The 17724-nt window shown below is 55.7% G+C and overlaps 2 protein-coding genes across 2 annotated transcripts; both read right to left on the reverse strand.

The window, feature by feature from the left end:
* Positions 1-4196: 4196 nt before the first annotated feature.
* On the reverse strand, positions 4197-8917 carry DOK3 (docking protein 3). The gene is made up of 5 exons (XM_052644187.1): positions 8852-8917; positions 7229-7534; positions 5264-5363; positions 4978-5150; positions 4197-4877 (listed from the first exon to the last, which is right to left on the reverse strand). Exons 1-5 carry the CDS (start codon positions 8915-8917, stop codon positions 4197-4199), a joined length of 1326 nt encoding a protein of 441 aa, XP_052500147.1.
* A 1987-nt stretch (positions 8918-10904) lies between these two features.
* Positions 10905-16456, reverse strand: DDX41 (DEAD-box helicase 41). The gene is made up of 17 exons (XM_052643194.1): positions 16429-16456; positions 16236-16346; positions 15800-15959; positions 15645-15719; positions 15456-15516; positions 15196-15332; positions 14361-14433; positions 14104-14257; positions 13885-14021; positions 12908-13070; positions 12651-12782; positions 12327-12398; positions 12124-12220; positions 11836-11985; positions 11682-11753; positions 11465-11575; positions 10905-11289 (listed from the first exon to the last, which is right to left on the reverse strand). Exons 1-17 carry the CDS (start codon positions 16453-16455, stop codon positions 11153-11155), a joined length of 1869 nt encoding a protein of 622 aa, XP_052499154.1. The 5' UTR covers position 16456; the 3' UTR covers positions 10905-11152.
* Between the last annotated feature and the right edge of the window lie 1268 nt (positions 16457-17724).

Below are 17724 nucleotides of genomic sequence, written 5' to 3' on the forward strand. Positions count from 1 at the left end.
GTCTGTAAGTAGGGCTGAAATGTACCTCTCAGTGTTGCCAGCACTTTTCTGGGTTTTGTCCTGTGTGGCCACAAACACCATGGGATAGCACAGACTGCACCTCCCCACAACCCCCCTTCACACACTACATTTGGAGATCCTTTTAGACACCTAGAACTCGTGTGCAGTTGGAATCTTAAATCTGGATCTCAGGGGTGAGATTGACAGGTCATCAATATTTAGATGGCCTGTGAGATCTGGAGACCACCTTGACTCACTTAGGACTGTGGTTCTCAGCCTTCGGTGCATACTACAATTATCTGGGGAGCTGAAAAAGTGGAGCCCAAGGCCTGCCTTGACAGATGAAATTTGAGACCATGGTGTGGCCCGAGGCATCGGCATCTTAAAAAGGCTCTACTTCAAGCTTCAACAGAAATTGAACCGAGAACTTCCAGATGTACAAGCTGGATTTAGAAATCCAGAGGAATCAGAGATCAAACTGCCAACATCTGTTGGATCATAGAAAAATCTAGATAATTCCAGAAAAAGATCTACTTCTGTTTCATTGACTATGTTAAACCCTTTGACAGTGTAGATCACAACAAACTGTGGAAAATTCCTAAAGAGATGGGAATACCAGACCACCTTACCTGCCTCCCGAGAAACCTGTATGCAGGTCAAGAAGCAACAGTGGAACCAGACATGGAACAATGGACTGGTTCCAAATTAGGAAAGGAGTACGTCAAGGCTGTATATTGTCACCCTGCTTATTTAACTTATATGCAGAGTACATCATGCAAAATGCTGGGCTGGATGAAACACAAGCTGGAATCAAGATTGCTGGGAGAAATCTGAGAAATAACCTCAGATATGAAGATGACATCACCCTTATGGCAGAAAGCAAAGAGGAACTAAAGAGCCTCTTGATGAAAGTGAAAGAGGAGAGTGAGAAAGTTGGCTTAAAACTCAACATTCAAAAAGTGAAGATCATGGCATCCGGTTCCATCACTTCATGGCAAATAGATGGGGAAACAATGGAAACAGTGATAGACTTTATTTTTGGGGGCTCCAAAATCACTGCAGATGGTGACTGCAGCCATGAAATTAAAAGATGCTTGTTCCTTGGAAGAAAAGCTATGACCAACCTAAACAGCATAATTAAAAACAGAGACATTACTTTGCCAACAAAGATCTGTATAGTCACAGCTACGGTTTTCCCAGTAGTTATGTACAGGTGTGGAAGCTGGACCATACAGAAGGCTTAGCGCCAAAGAATTGATGCCTTCAAACTGTGGTGTTGGAGAAGACACTTGAGAGTCCTTTGGACAGCAAGGAGATCAAACCAGTCAATACTAGGAAATCAGTCCTGAATTTGCATTGAAAGGACTGATGCTGAAGCTTAAGTTCCAATCCTTTGGCCACCTGATGCGAAGAGCCAACTTGACTGCAGAAGACCCTGATGCTGGGAAAGACTGAGGGCAGGAGGAGAAGGGGTTGATAGAGGATGAGATGGTTGGATGGCATCACCGACCCAATGGACATGAGTTTGAGCAAGCTTTGGGAGGTGGTGAAAGACAGGGAAGCCTGGTGTGCTGCACTCCATGGGGTCACAAAAAATCAGACATGACTGAGCATCTGAACAACAACAAGTGATTACGTATGCAGCTAGGGTTGAATTACAACTGTGTCTGATGCCAAAGTCCCGCACAGAACTCAGGCAGGGAAGGTGACAGAAGAGTCTGGGAAGGAGAGACCTGTGAGGAGGAGGAAAACCAAGTGAAGACCACATTCCAAGAAGGGGTGTGGAAAGCTTCTGAGAAGCAAGGAGAGTCTAGATCACAAGGAGAGTCCAGGTGGCTTTTTTGGGGGAAAAAAGAAGGTTGGTGATCCTAACAAGAGCAATGGAATGGAGTTGTGGAGACCACCAGGAGATTGGATTTGGTTGAAGAGAGAATGGGAGGTGAGAAAGTGGAAATGAGAGTAATCAACAACTCTTTTGAGGAATTTCTCTGTGAAGAGGAAGAGAGAAATGGGGAGGTGGCTGAAGGAGAATGAGAGGCCAAGGGGAGGTTTGTTTTAAAGAAATTATAGAGCATATTTGTGTGTGGCTGGAAATGACAATGATGATGATGGAATTAACAGGTCAAGGAGAGAGGGTAGAGCTCTGCTTGCCAAGCCATGGGGAAGTGAGAGGAAGACGGGAGCAGACACTCTTCTGTTGTAGGGCAGGAGGGAGACTGGTGCAGATATAGCTGCTCTTGTAGATGAAGCAGTGGGAGGTCAAGGATGCTCACTGCTGTCAGCTACCATTTCCTAAGTAGAAATGTGAGAATGGTCAGCGATGGAGAGCAGAAGCTACGAGAGCCTTGAGGAGGAGAAAAGCAGCCACTGTGGGGTGCAGGATCTCTGGGCACCATGGAGAGCCTATCTATTTGAAGTTTGAGATCACATCGTTAAAGAGAGTGCAATCAACCTGGTTATGGGAATTTCTCATATGGTGGCACAGAGAATTGGGTTCACCTGAGGCTGGGGACTTTGCCCCAGAAATAGGACGGAAGGAGATGGGAGCAGAAGGCAGAATCCAAGTAGGGCAAGGATGGGATTATGGACTGGAGTAGTGCAGATAATGAGAAAGGGGTCAGTGCAGGTCAGCAAGAATGGAGAGCAGCCACATAGGCAACACTAGAAGAAGTGGGCCAGAAGGAGAGGAGGTAGCCAGTGGCAGACGCTTGAAATAAGACAGTGTCACTGTGAAGTGACAATGGAGCATCACCATCATAAAGATGAAGATCGGGATGTGTCAAAGGTGTGAGCAGCTGAGGTGGTGCTGAGGTCAAGGGTCCAGGAGGCTGGGTCTTTGGGGGCACTGATGCTTGCATGCATGGAGACCCAGGGATGGTGACAGTCCTCCCAGTAAGGGGAGGACAGTAAGGCAGCCAATGAAGTCTTCAAGAGACTCCTTATCTCCTTCTGGAATCTGGACTCCTTGAAAACAGGACTGTGGCTGTCATGGACACGGCCATGGGTCCTCAGAGCCCGGCACAAAGTAGGCATTGGTAAGACTCGAATGCATGCGTATCTGGTGTATAATTTGATTTTGATCCTTGACGGCTAAGGAAGAGACTGAGGCCAGGGACTCCCCAGGAGTGTCTGTGCATTTTTGAGTCTCAGTGGAGACTGTTTTGGGTGTGCACATCTTTGAAGTCTCTGCCCCCTGCCCCTCCCCCACTCCCACTCCTCCCCAGCTCAGGCTTTCCGGTCCCTCAAAATCAGCCTCCACACAGCTTTCCCTGGTCTGACTGTGTCCCTCCACTGAGGATGAGACCCAGCTCCTTGTAGGATGATCAGGCCTCTCATGTGTGGCCAACTCAATCTCAAGCCCCTAGGAACCCTCTGGTTCATGCTCTTCCCTTGCTCTCTACAACCACCATGCCTACCTTCAGCCTGGAAAACTCCAGGGCTCACTGCCAGCCTGGTGAAGCCCTGCCTCTCCTTTACGCTCAATTCAGAGGGTACATCACCCATCAGCAAACCTTATTTCTCCCTCTGCCCTACTACTGTCTGAGTCACTTCCACCACACAGGACCACATGGAGCCGTAATTATCTGCATTCCACTTGCCTGCTCCAGTGGACTTGAACCTACTGGTGGCAGAGGTCAGCGCTGGGTCACATAGGCCCCTGGAACCCAGCACAGGGCACTGGTGTTTGCTGTAACCCCTGTTTGAGGATCTGTGCAGACCTGGGCATACTACTGCTGGGAGCCTTGCTGTCCTTAGTCGCTCAGTCATGTATGACTCTTTGTGACCCCATGGACTGTAGCCCGCCAGGCTCCTCTGTCCAGGGGATTCTCCACGCAAGGATACTGGAGTGGGTAGCCATGCCCTCCTCCGGGGGATCTTCCCGATACAGGGATCGAACCCAGGAATCCGGCATTGCAGGTGATTCTTTACCATCTGAGCCATCAGGGAAGACCTTAGGGAGGAGATAGCACTGTGGGCCGCGAGGCTGGACACAGAGAAGAACTAAAAAGGCTTTATTGCCAGCAAATCTGTACACTGTACACGGGGGATGGGGTGGGGTCCTCCCCAGGCCTCCTACCTCGTCACTCCAGGCTAGAGTGAGTGTGAGGGTTGCATCCCCAGATGTCTGTTGTCCCCCCTGCCCTCTTGTCCCAGGGAGAGTGCCCTCCTCTCCTCGGGCGGCCACGCCTAGTGCTTCAGGGCCGGTCGCAGGGGGCCGGGCCCTTCTTTCGCTCTCGGCTCAGAAACGTCACCAGCTTGGCCTTGAAGCCTGAGTGCGCACCCGGGCGGCCAGACCCCGCGGCCTCGTCGCCGTTATCCGCCAGCTCCAGCTCCAGCAAGCGCCGGTACTGGGCCTCCAGGCTGCTGTCGTGGGCCGCGCCGGGCCAGCCCAGGTCCTGGCTGTTGTGGTAGATGGGGCTGTCCGGGGAGCTGCCGCCGCCCGGGCCCTCTTCCACCAGCTCCCGGCAGGCGGCGTCGGGCGCGCACAAGTTCTCGTACAGGTGTTCGGCGGCGGCGCTCGGGGGCCCGCTGGCCCGCTTGCACACGGACGCGTAGAGCACTGCCGGCGGCTCCTCGGAGACCGCGGGGCCCAGCAGCGGCGGCAGGCTCTGTGGCCCGGGCTCGGCCGCGCGCATCTTCCGCGAGCCGGGCCCCTCGGGCCGCCGGAGCCCCTCCCGCAGCTCGCCTGGAGGCTCCAGCGAGGGCAGCGAGGTGGCCCGCGGCAGAGGGCAGGGCCGGGGCCCCGGGAGCCGCTCCCGCTGGCGGGCGATGGCGGCGGCCAAGGCCCCGCACAGGTCGCGGGCGCGGGCGCTGCTGAAGGCGAAGAGGCCCTCGCCCGAGTCGCAGCGGCGGCCGGCTTCAAAGGAGAACACGCCCTGGGCAGGGGGCGGCACGAGGAGTCAGCGGTTTGAGGAACCGCGAGCCACCCGCCACCCTTCCCTGCGGGACCAGCGGGGCGGCAACCCAGCACCTCACCTTGTCGGAGCCGAACTTTCGCAGGAAGCAGTAGGGCCAGGTGTAGAGCGCCTGCGGGTTGGCTGGTTCGCTCAGCTGGATAGCGTCCTGGCCCAGCCGCAGGAGGTAGGGCCCCTTCAGCTGGCAGCGGGTGGCTGCCTCCGTCCTCTGCACCACCACCGGGAACTCACCCACTGCAAGCACCGGCCGTGAGGGCCACAAGCACACTCCCGGGGTGGGGTCCCAGAAAGCTTCCCGCCCCGGGTGTGCTGGGGCTAAAGCTGCCTCTGTAAACTCTGCGACTTACCTTCCTGCCAGGAAGAGTAGATGGAGTTCTCCTCCATGGGGACCAGGTTCCTCTGCCGAGCGTCTACCTCCCCAGATCCTGAGGAACTCTCCCCTGTGCCCTAGGGAATGGGACAAAGTTAGAGGTTAGTGCCTCTCCTCCCCATTCCCCTATCCTTTCCCTGGGGTCTGTGACAAGCAAGGGCACCCAGCGACCTGAGTGCCAGTCCCAGTTCTGCCTGTGACACAGTGCAAGGCCCTGGGCACCACTCTGAGCCTATTTCCCCACTGGCTGCCCCTTTTAGGGTGCTGAGAGCTGTAAAGCAAGGGCACACATGAAGATGTCCTCCATCGCTCCTGAGGTTGGCCAGGGACTGGGCCAGTCTGTCTGTGTCCCTGACACCTTGGAGCAGTAAAGGGGTGGGAGCGTCAAGGGTGGGACCCACGGGTGAATGGCCACTGTTCCTCCCATCTTTGACCTCTTTCTCAATCTTCCCCGACGTTCTTCAGGCTCTGACCCTGAGCATCTCCATCATGACCACCTTGGCCCATGATACCACGTGCCATGCCATGCTAAGTCATTTCAGTGTCCGGCTCTTTGTGACTATATGGACCATAGCCCACCAGGCTCCTCTGTGGGATTCTCCAGGCAAGAGTACTAGAGCAGGTTGTCGTGCCCTCCTTCGGGGATCTTCCCAACCCAGGGATTGAACCCAGGTCTTCTGCATTGCAGGTGGATTCTTTACCATCGGCGCCACCAGGGAAGCGCCAGGATACCATAGCCAGGGTCAAATGCAATGGCTTCCCACTGGTCTCTTTGCTCTTGTTTATTTACCTTTTTTTTTTTTAATCAAAAGAATTGTGGTGAAATACACAGCATAAAACTGACCATTTTAACCATTTTAAAGTCGATGGAGATGTAATTCAGAACTTTTTCATCACTCCAAATGGAAATCTTGTACCCATTAAGTCTTTGCTTTCTATTCCCTCCTCTCCTCAGCCCTGGCAACCCGTAAAGCTGCTTTCTGTAACTATGGATTTGTCTATTCTGGGTATTTCATGTAAATGGAATCACACAGTGTGTGGCCTTTAGTGCCTAGTTGTTCTGACTTAGCATGTTTCCAATGTCCACCCATGTTGTAGCATGTATCAGCGCTCCATTCTTTTTAAGTAATGTTCTGTTGTATGGATAGACTACATTCAGTTTATCCATTCATCCGTTGATGCACATGTGGGTTGTTTGCATCTTTGGGCTACTATGAAGAACGCTGCACTGAAGATTCTCATGCAAGTTTTGTTTGAACACCTGTTTCAGTTCTCTTGGGTCTACGCCTAGCAGGAGAATTGCTAGGTCATATGTTAACTTTGTTTAATTTTTGAGGAACTGCCACTCATTTCCTTTTGGCCCATCAGAGACCCTGCAAAGCTTTAAAAACTCAGTTTCTGGGTCCAACTCCCCAGAGGCTTCTCCTCTTGTGTAGAATAAAAGCCCAGACTCCACAAGTGGCCCAAGGCAGGTTCAGTTGGCTCCCACCAAGTTCTCCACCGTTGCCTCCTCCTGGGTCCCCTCTCCCTTCTTACTCTGTGGCCACACTGGCCTTTCTGCTCCTTGAACATCAAGCTTTTCCCTGCCTCAGGGCCCTTGCCCACACTGCTCCCTCTTTTCAGGAGCCTTCTCAGACCGGCATTGAGGACACTCTTTCTTCAGATCTTTGCCTGGTGGGTTATTTGTCCTCTCCTGAGAAGCCTTCCTGGACCATCCTGTCTAACATCCCCCCACTCACTCATGGTCCCACTCAGCCTCTCATATTCTCCATAGCATGCATGGCAATCTGAGATTTGTTCCCTGGGCTTCTGGGCTGTATCCCAGGCTTCTAGGTGCTTGCCGAGTGACGGGATGTGAACGAGCATGGAGATGAACAAGGTGTGGGTGAAATGGTCTTCCCGGCCCGCCCCTGGATGCCTTACCCACCTGCCCTGTGCTCACCGGGAAGGCCAGCTGACAGATGGGTCCCATCCATGCCTGGCGGTGCTCTGCGGCCAGCAGGTGGCTTCGCTCCGTGGTGGTGAGCAGGAAGGCACCAGTGTCCCGGGGGCAGTTCTCACCATCAGCCGGTAGCACAGAGACGCAGTCAGCCAGGCGGATGATCCTCCGTTCTCCCCTCCGGCCAGGCCCCGCAGACCTGTCACCTGCTGGCCCTGGGCCACCATCCCGGACCTCCCAGCTCTCTAGCCGGGCCACGCCCGAGGGGCCTCCTGCATAGAGTAGACCCCATACCTTCCGCCAGGACTTCTGCAGGAGATAAAAATGGGGGAGATGACCCTCAAGTGGCAGTTCCCAACCTGCAGCAGCTCAACCCCACACAAGCCATTCAGCCAGTGCTCCTGGCCACCCAGGGTGGCCTCCGCCTCCCCACTCCTCAGGCCACGTGAAAGCGAAGTGTCGTCCAGTCATGTCCGACTCTTTGTGACCCCATGGACTGTAGCCCGCCAGGCTCCTCTGGCCACGGGATTTTTCCAGGCAAGAATACTGGAGTGGGTTGCCATTTCCTTCTCCAGGGGATCTTCCTGGCCTAGGGGTTGAACCCGGGTCTCCTGCACTGCAGGCAGACTCCTTACTGTCTGAGTGGCTTTTTTACCATCCAAGCCACCAGGGAAGCCCAGGATGCCTTGCCAGAGCTGGCATGGTAAGGGGGACAGTCTGTACTTGGAGTCAGTCAGCCCCCACATCTACCCCCACAATTTCCCAACTGTGATCCCCATAAGCACTAGTATCTTCGTCTCTCAAAGGTCATGAGGGGGGGCTTCCCTGGTGGTCCAGTGGCTAGGACTCCATGCTCCCAATGCAGGGGCCTGGGTTTGATCCCTGATCGGGGAACTGGATCCCACATGGGGCAAGTAAAACATCCTGCACGCCACCAATGAGACCCAGCACGGCCAAATAAATAATAAAATAAAATACTTGAAAAAACAAATGGTTATGAGAACGCACAAGGTTGGGGCTTCTACTGGGTAATATCTAGTGGCTAGAGCAGACCACCTGCACCCCTGCTTTGTCGGTGCCCCCACCGCCTGCAAAGAAAAGGTCAATTAGGCCATGGGGCAAGGGCTGGGGTGGGAGGGAGGCCTCGGTCTCATGATGGCAAGGAAGGAAACATGCAAATAATTCCGAGCAAAGGAAACAGACGGTTTATCTGCCTGGGCAGCAGCTGCGGCTGAGCTATGGGTGTGCAGGGCCCACGACCTGAGGACAGGGCTGGGAAGAGCCGAGCCCTCTTCGGCAGGATGGAGCTCCACCTTTAGGGGCTCTTCCAGCTCAGCCTCCAGCCCTCAGGGGCCACAGTGCCACTAGTAGATGGGATGGAGGGCTGTTGGATTAGCCGCTCCCTCACCTCTGCTCTGCCCCATTGGTGGCATTACCAGCTCCCTGCTCTTGGCTTCCCACCTGTAAATGAGGCAGGGTCTCGCTGAGGCTGAACTTCTCCACACCCAGGTTGGACTCCCCACCCTGACGCCTACCCTCTTTCTCCCAATCCTAGTGGCCTGTCCGAGTCTGGGGCAGAGGCCCACTACCTGTCCTAGGCGGCCACCTGGCAGCCAGGGTCCCCACCTTGCCGAACTTGATGTGCTGCTGGTAGAGGATGCCGTCCTTGACGGGGGTCTCCAGAGGCTCCATGGCCGCAGCCGGACCCAGGGCCGCCACTCCGAGGACCTGCGGAGACTGATGACGGGTAGGAGGGGAACTCCTCACACTTCCCCTTCTGGCCACTTCCCCCTCCCTCTGTCCAGAGCGGCAGCTGCAGGCCTGGGGGAGGGGAGCCCTGCCTACACCATAAAGGAGCTAGAATGGGGTGGGGAGGGCATCCCATATTTCTCCCTTGGGGTTCCAGGTATCCCACTAGGGCCAGGCAGGGACCTCAGACCACCTTGAGGGCAGATGATCCCTGCCTGTTCTGGTCAGCTGGGTGTGAGCTTCTGACCCCAGGCTGGCTCCCGAGTCATGAGCTCCGACCCCTCCCCCATCCTGGGGCAGTTGTGTACCCTGAGGCCTGGCATGCCCACAGCCTGGTCCCCACCCCAGGACCTTACTCTAGCCAGATGGGCAAACTCCTTGCCTTCCCTTTCAAGAGTCCTAGTTGGTCGGCCTGTCTTTATGCTGGAAAACAGTTCTAACAATCACTTGGTCCTCTCCATTTCACAGCTCCTGTCTATTGCCAGCCTTAGCATCTTCCCATTGAACCATGGCCCCACCTGGGCCCATCAGGCCCTTTCTGCCATGCCCAAACAACCCATCCCTCCCTTTCCTAAACACTGCCTGGCTCCCAGTGCCCTCAGGTCTAGCTTGGACTCCTGGGCCCAGCACTCGAGGAGTATTCTCTCCTCTACCTCCCCAAGCCTGGCCCCTTCAGGGCACCTCTCACCGTGCTCCTCAGGGCACTGGGCCTTCTCCCTCTGGCCTTCTTCCTCCAGGAGGCCTCCCTTGACCACCCCACGCAATCTTGAGAGCACAAAGGCCCCAGCCCTCATGGCACAGCCCCAGCCACGTGAGTGTGGCACGCCCCTGCAGAGTTCCCTGGAGGTCTCACGTGCTTTTTTTTTTAAGCTTTGCTTCTTACTGGGACTCTTTCTAAGCCTTGCCTTGCTGGAGGCCAGTTATCTGAGCTCTGCATATGAATCTGAATTCTGGAGACAGCCTTGTGTCATTTATTCCGTGCCACTTCTAGGAAGCAATGTGTGAACAGGCCAAATACTGTTTGGGGGTCACATGTGGGTTGTGTAGCTTCTCAGGCAGGAAATCGAGGGCCTCATTCACCTGGCTTTGTGCCCATTATGGCCCAAGCAGCCCCAGACACCATGTCCTTTGCATTCTCATTGCCATTTCACCGATGAGGAAATCAACTCAGAAACATTAAGTAACTTGCCCAAGGCGACACACCAAGTGGCAAACATGGCTCGAGCAACGGCTGTCCCGCTGGGATAAGTGTGTGGCCTGTGCATGGAGTGTCTGGCACAGAGGAGCTGCCACCAGGGCTCTTCTTCTATTGACCCCTAGCAAGAAATCCTGGCCCTTTTGCTAGCAGTCCCGAGACAGCAGCCTGCATTTATTCATGGCTGATCTGTCTCTCTCACTCACTTGTGAACTTCCCAGAGGGCATCTGTCTGGCTCACCTGGGTCCTGAGCCCAACACATAGCTGGGTCAGTGGGTGCATGTGGCCTAGGTGGCAGTCCTATGGCATTTGCTGCCCACTTGGCAAACAGCATAGGCCTTCCTACTGGGAGCCTGCGTGGGCAGGGGGCCTGAGACATGATGTCTCCAAAGGGCCTTAGGAGAAGCCCTGGGGAACTTTACACACTGACAGGAAGAGGGAGGCTGGGGCAGGCCTGGAGGTTATAACAGCCAACCAGAAAGACCAGAAACCCCAATCAACCATTTCCCTTTGGTCTATCAGGGTGGTCCTTCTCTGAGTCACAATAGAAGAAATTTACCCTAAGCCTCCACAGGAGACCCCAGGCAATCAGCTCCTTTCACAGCTCAGTACCAGCAGATTTTGGCAGTGGTGGTGGGAAATACCAAGGTCCAACCTCAGAAGGGCGCTGGTGGTCAGAGGGTGAGGCCTGCCCAGGGAGCACGGGGCAGACAAGGTGAAACACAGAGGCTGAGACCAGAAAGGCTTGTGCTTTAATGGCAGCTAGGGTAAAGGGGAGCAAAAATAGTAATTCTGGGGGGCATGGGGAGCAGGCAGCCAGGTCCAGCCTGGCCCAACCCAGGCCAGCTGAGGCGAGGTTGCTGTCTTCTTGTCCACAGGGTGGGTGTGTGTGTGTCTATGTGTGTGTGTTGGGGGGGCAGTGGTGGCGGCTGGAGCTCCAGGGACAGAGGCCCCTCGCGGAGAAGGAGGGGTGGCAGCCAGCTCAGAAGTCCATGGAGCTGTGGGCCAAGTAGTCCTTGCGGCCGATGTTGCTAACCTGCTTCGTCTGCATGGCTTCGAGCTTGGGGCAGTCGGTGATCCGATGACCCAGGCCCCCACAGAAGGCACAGCCACGCTCTCCTGCCGGAATGGGGTACCGGGAGACGGAGGGTCAGCACGATGACAGGGCCAGTCTCCATACCCCAGATCTTGGGCACCCCCATTAGACCCCCAGTCCACCAAGGGGCAGCATCCACTTGTTCCGTGGTATGCTCGACTGCCCCCACCAGACTAGGGTCCTTCCGCCCCGCGTCACCTCCAATCTCCAGCATGGACTCATCCCCACAGTGCAGGACTTGCAGGACGGGTGGAACCTTCTGCTTGGCCTCCAGCAGCAGGGCTTTGAGATCCATCAGCACTGACTCATCTGTGGGGATAGTGGGGAGTCTTCAGGTCCAAGCCTGGGCCCTGCAGCCAGAACCTGAGTGGTCACAGGTGGAGGACCCAGGAGACGGCCTCGGTGGTAGACTCACCACAGGCCTTGTTGATGAAGGTGGTGGCGATGCCTGTGTTTCCTGAGCGCCCAGTTCGGCCAATACGGTGCACTGCAGACAGGGAACAGAGCATGTGGCCTCCTCTCCAGGGGCTGGGGCCGAGCCCTCAACCCCAGCCGCCCAAATACCCCACCGTAGTTCTCGATCTCCTCGGGCATGTCATAATTGATGACGTGCTGGATGGCAGGGAAGTCCAAGCCCTTGGAGGCTACATCTGTGGCCACAAGTACATCCTTCTTGCCTTCCCGGAATGCCTCAATAGCCTTGGTCCGTTCCTCCTGGTCTGGAAAAGGTTGGGCAGGAACTGTTAGAGCGACAGCAGTGGTCTGGGGAGGAGTGGCAGGCTGTCCAGGTAGGGGAAGGGATAAGATGAAGGGCTGCTACGGGGGTGGGGTCTGTGCCTAGGACATCCCACCCTGACCTTTGCCCCCATGGATGGCAACAGCCTCCACTCCCTTGAGCAGCAAGTACTCATGGATGGCGTCCACATCTGCTTTCTTCTCTGCAAAGATGAGCACCTGTCCAGAAAAAGCCAACTCTGGTCACAGGGGCTGACTCCTGGGCGCCCCCTATTACATTCCCCCTGCATGCTGCCCTCCGGCCAGCCTGGCTGGCAGCACTCACGGGTGGCGGTGTCTTCTGCAGGCACTCAAGCAGGTACACCATCTTGGCTTCCTCCTTCACGTATTCCACTTCCTGCCACCACCAGGATCAGGTCAGGTGGTCCTGACAACAGACTCACCAGCCCTGGCCCTGCCACAGAGAATAGGTCCCCAGTCCTGGCTGGGAGGTGACCAGAAGCCTCTTGCCAAGGGCGGGGCACTATAAGAAGGCTTCCTGCTAAGGGCCGAGGCTGTGAATGAAACCCTCGCTGCCCACCCTGCTCTGATCAGTTCCCGGGAGCCTTGGAAGACCCTGCCCTTCCAGGTAAGGCTGCCTAGCAGGTACCTGGATGACATCCAGGCTGGCGGCCCCGGCACGACCCACGTTGATCGTGACAGGCTTTACCAGGGCGCTCTTGGCAAAGTTCTGAATCTTCTTAGGCATGGTGGCGCTGAAGAGGAGGGTCTGTCGCTGGCCCTGAGGAAGAAGTCGACATGTGTGGGCTGGGGAGGCTGAGCGGCTGGGATAGTGGGTGTTGAATGTGGTGTGTGTGGAGGGGGGGGAACGAGGCGGGAACGTCCCGGCCAGGTGGGGAAGGGCACCTTGAAGTAGGAGAAGATGGTGCGGATGTCGCCCTCGAAGCCCATGTCGATCATGCGGTCAGCCTCGTCCAGGGCCAGGTAACGACAGATGTCCAGGCTGACCATCTTCTTCTGCAGCAGATCCATGAGGCGCCCAGGGGTGGCCACCATCATATGCACACCACTGGGGACCAAGGGCGACACTGAGGCTGAGCCACCTGCTCGACCTTACCTAGAGGCCAGCAGCCCGCTCTGTTCTGCCTTCCAGCCTCCTTCCTGTTTCTCGTCGCTTGTCCCTCCTTGTCACTGCCACCACCTTGCTCTCCAAACAGAACAAGGCTCTCCTGAAGAGCACTACAGCCTTCTCTGCTAGACCCCAGCCATGTGTTCACTTCTGCCTCACACATCCGTCCCCCTGATCACTCCTCTGCCCCTAGGAGGACTGACCTGAATTTTCAGATAGTTTCAGCTTGTGCTTCCACAGGTCCCTTTGTAGGCCTCAACGGGATCAGCTTCCTGGTACACTGAACTCATCTTTTCCATGTTTGCATCTTCCCTAACTATCAATGCCTACGAAACAGGGACTGGGTTTGGCCTGTCTGTAACCCTGGACATGTAGTGATGTGGTATCTGTCAGGAACTGCACTGTGTGGAAAGGGCACAGGCCCAGCCACACCCCAGAGCCTCAGCCTCCTTGATAGATCACACTGGACAACCCTGATTGTCCTGGACACCCCAGGCCCTCCACCTCTCTGCCTTCCGCCTGGAATGCCCTGACTCCTTGACCTCCCAAATGCCCCTGTTCCATCTGCTGTGGTCCCAGAGTACTTTAGCACCTTCCTCTGTCCCAACCCACCTCCTCATTAGACTGGGGGCTCCTTGAGGGCTGAGCCTATGGGCAGCCTCTGCAAGGCTCTGCTGAGTAGCTAAAGCAAAGGATCTCTTGGCTTGTCAAGGGGTTCTGACGAAGCCCGTGGGACAGGGTGACTTGGACTCACTGTCGGATGGTCTCCATCTGCTCTTTGACGGACATGCCCCCGATGCAGAGGGCGCAGCGCAGGAGTGGCGAGCTGTCTTCCTGCAGCAGGCGGCAGTAGTACTCCAGGATGCCGTGGGTCTGTCGGGCCAGCTCCCGCTGCAGGTACAGGGGCAGTGGCTGGCACCAGAAGGTGGCTCCCTCCCTCGTGTACCCTGCCCTCCAGGCCAGCCTCTCTTACCGAAGGGCAGATAATGAGTCCATAGGGCCCTTCACGCTTAGAGAAAGGTAACCTTTTCTCTTGTTCCAGGCAGAACATGATGACGGGCAAAGTGAACACCAGTGTCTTGCCTGAACCGGTAAAGGCTATGCCTATCATGTCGCGGCCAGAGAGACTGGTGACAGAGAAGAGAGGCCGGAGGGTCAGGCTCGGTGGGAAACAAAGACTGCTTCTCACCCAGTGGCTGCTCCTCCCCGGACTGTCAGCTTCACACTCACATGGTGGGAATTCCCTGGATCTGAATGGGTGTTGGGTGGTGGATGCCCTTCTTCTTCAGGCCTCTCAGGATGGCTACAGAAAACAGCCTGGCTTCATTTTTGTGTTTCACAGGATACGAGACACAGCCCCCTAACACCTGTAAAACTGGCACTATGCCCCTCACGTTACAAATGATGAGACTCAGACAGACAGAAAGACAGACACACAAACTTGCCCAAGGCTTCTAGGCTAAGTGGAGGCAGGATTCACACCCAGTTCTGTTTAAGGCCATCATTACTTGCCCTCCAAAGCTCCCTAATGGCAGAGGTTACGAAGTATGAACAGCTCAATGACTGAAAAAGAAGCATAAAGACGAACTCCTCCTTCTCCACTGCCTGGACCTGATGCAGCAGCTTCTGGATTTCGGTGGGGGCCCAGGGTGCAACCCCACAGATGTTTCACTATCAAAATGTGGTGCATTTCATGATCACAATGCGGTACTGCAGACTTCCCTGGGGGTACAGTGGATAAAAATCTGCCTGCTGATGCAGGGGACGCAGGTTTGACCCCTGGTGTGGGAAGATTCCACATGCTGTGGAACAACTAAAGCCTGCGTGCCACAACTACTGAGCCTGCGTGCCACAAGCAGTGAAGCCCGCACGCTGCACCTTCTGAGCCCGCGTGCTGCAACTACTGAAGCCTGAGTGCCTAGCCTATGCTCCACAACAAGAAGCCTGTGCACCGCAACAGAGTAGCCCCTGCTAGCTCCAACTAGAGAAAGCCTGTGCGCAGGAACGAAAGACCCAGCACAGCCTGTATGCATATAATGTGCTGGTGCTTCCGGCTCCCAGGTACCTGCAGGAAATTTCATTTCCTTGAAGCTCTTAATGGGCGGTGGGATGCCATCGCCTTCCACCAAGATGTGGTACTTCTTCCGGACACGTTCATGCCGCTCTTCAGACATACTCAGGACATAACGGGGTGGTGTCCAACTGTGGGTGGGTGACAAGGGTCAAGACAGCCCCAGGGCACACCTGGCTTTGGGGTGTCCCTTCCAGTCTCAGCCACCTACCATCCCAAGTAAGAGGAACCAACTGCAGTCAAGAAAGACATACCTAGTTTTGATTGGATCGTCGTATGTGATTCCCTTAGCCATCTCCTTCACTGACATCAAAGCTGAGGAAACAGATGTGGCTCAAGGCTGGCTCCTGCTTCCCAGAGGCCAGGTCCCTTGAAACGGAACATGCCTAGGGGTGAGGGAGGAGGCTCAGTTCACCTCTTCTCTGCCCTGGCTACAGCCATACCTCGACCTTCGGCCACACTCTCCAGGATCTTCTCCTCTTCCTTCAGCTGCTTCTCTTTGGCAGACTCCTTGCGGGCTGACAAAAGAAGCAGAAGGTGTCAGAGAGACACCAAAGCAGTGCGCCACACTGAGCCTCCGGCCTGCTGCCCAGCCCACCTTCAGCCTTCTCTTTGAGATGCTGGTGCTGATCCAAGAGACTGACGTTGGACTGAGGACCCAACGGGATGTCGTCCTCATCTCCTCGGGGCTCGCTGCCGCTGTCCTGCTGCTCCTCTTCCGCAGCTCCCTTGCGTCTTCGCTGCAGCAGCTTCTGGAGCTGAGGTTCCACCAGTGCCCCTCAGAGCCAAGCCCAACGCAAAGTGCGGCATCGGGCCCGGGGGCCTGCGTCAGGATTCTGGCCTTTGGGAGAGGGTCCTGTGCTCGGAGGCGCAGAGCTGCCCCACTCCTCGGATGAGATTGCCAGTTCCTCGTCTGCCTGGGGACCACGCTCCCACGTACTGACACCTCACTCCGCGGACCCGGGGCCACCCCCCATCGCATCGCTAAAACCCTATCTCCTGCCCTCACTCTTCTCGCGACCCACGGCCCTCACCAGCATTTGCCGGCGTTGTCGCAACGGCACGTATGGCACGTAGTCCTCGTCGTCCTCATCCTCTGCCTCAGAGCGGCTTCCTGTGGCAGTCGCCTCGTCGGTGCGAGCCCGCTGCAGACACACACGAGTCAGACCCGGACCCCCGGCCTTTACCTTCGCTCTCCACCCGCGCGGACCCCAACCTCTCTCCCACCTTCCGCTCAGGTTCCGATTCCGCCATCCTTTGCTGCACGCATGCGCACCACAGTAAAACCCTCCCCACCTATATGAGATCCAATCAGATGTAAGGAAGCGGACGTCGGCACCTAGCAACGACCTCTTAGTGCCGGATCGCGCAGAAGGACAAATTTTCTCCTGAGCGTCGGTTGCGCGGTGCTGTGTCCCCGCCCACTGTAGGTGGCTACGCAGCTGTTGCCGGGGCTGAGGGCGAAAGCGTCAGGCAAGACATTGTGTGACTCTGCAGGATTTCGAGCACGCGCTAAAAGCTCAAACCGAGCCGGGTAGTAGCGTGGAAACCGCCGTTCCCGAAGAGGGAGGCTTGCCGGCTGCCCAGCCTCGCCCAGGGCGTGACGTCACTCGGCACGCCCCCCCGCTAGTGGACACTGCGCCCTCTCGTGGCCGGGGAGCTCAGAGACCAGGCTAGCTGGAATCCCGGCCCGGACTCTATCGAGCCCCTATTAACCCGCACCGGCCAAGGCAGGCAGGGCAGGATGGGGCTTGCAGAATAAGCTGACTGGTGAGAATACTGCTGGTGTTATCTGTGTGAAACACCTCTGTTCAGAGTGGCGAGATAAACAAAACGATGGCTGTGGTTTTAAACTGAGGGCCTGTATATGTACGCAAACGATTATTATTGTAAATGCCGTAATAGGGTAACTGGGGAACCAAAGACTTCGAGGAGACCTGGATCTGAAGTTAGAGGGAAGTGAGGAATCTCAGAGCTGCTGGGAGGGCAGGAGAGGGAGAGGCTTCCTGATACAGGGGCTAGCAGGAGTCAAGTTCTGGCCATGCTCAAGTTTCTCAGTGAACAAAGAGATGTGGCCTGTGTAGGGTAGGGTAGTTAAGAGTTAAGGCTGGAAAGGTAGACCCAGAGTGTGCAGGGCTGACTGTCAGGGTAATTTCAACTTTTAAAGAGGATAGATTAGTGCTGTTCTTTTCTTCCTTTGTATGTTAAGAGTGTGGTCTGGACATTGTGCAGTGTGAAAGTGTTAGCCGCTCAGTCATATCCACCTCATTTGCAATATTGCTGGCTGTAGCCCTCCACTCTCTTCTGTCCGTGGAATTCTCCAGGCGTGAATACCGGAGTGGGTTGCCATTTTCTTTGGGGAACTTCCCGACCTAGGGATTGAACCCGGGTCTCCTGTATTACAGGCAGATTCTTTACCATATAAGCCACCAGGGAAGCCCAAAGAGATTAGGTGGAGAGATAGATAACTGGTCTTAAGAACTCTCCTAAGACACAAAAAGTACCACTTTTGGAATTAGCATA

Source organism: Budorcas taxicolor, chromosome 7, assembly GCF_023091745.1.
Source record: "Budorcas taxicolor isolate Tak-1 chromosome 7, Takin1.1, whole genome shotgun sequence".
NCBI classification, from domain to species: Eukaryota; Metazoa; Chordata; class Mammalia; order Artiodactyla; family Bovidae; genus Budorcas; species Budorcas taxicolor.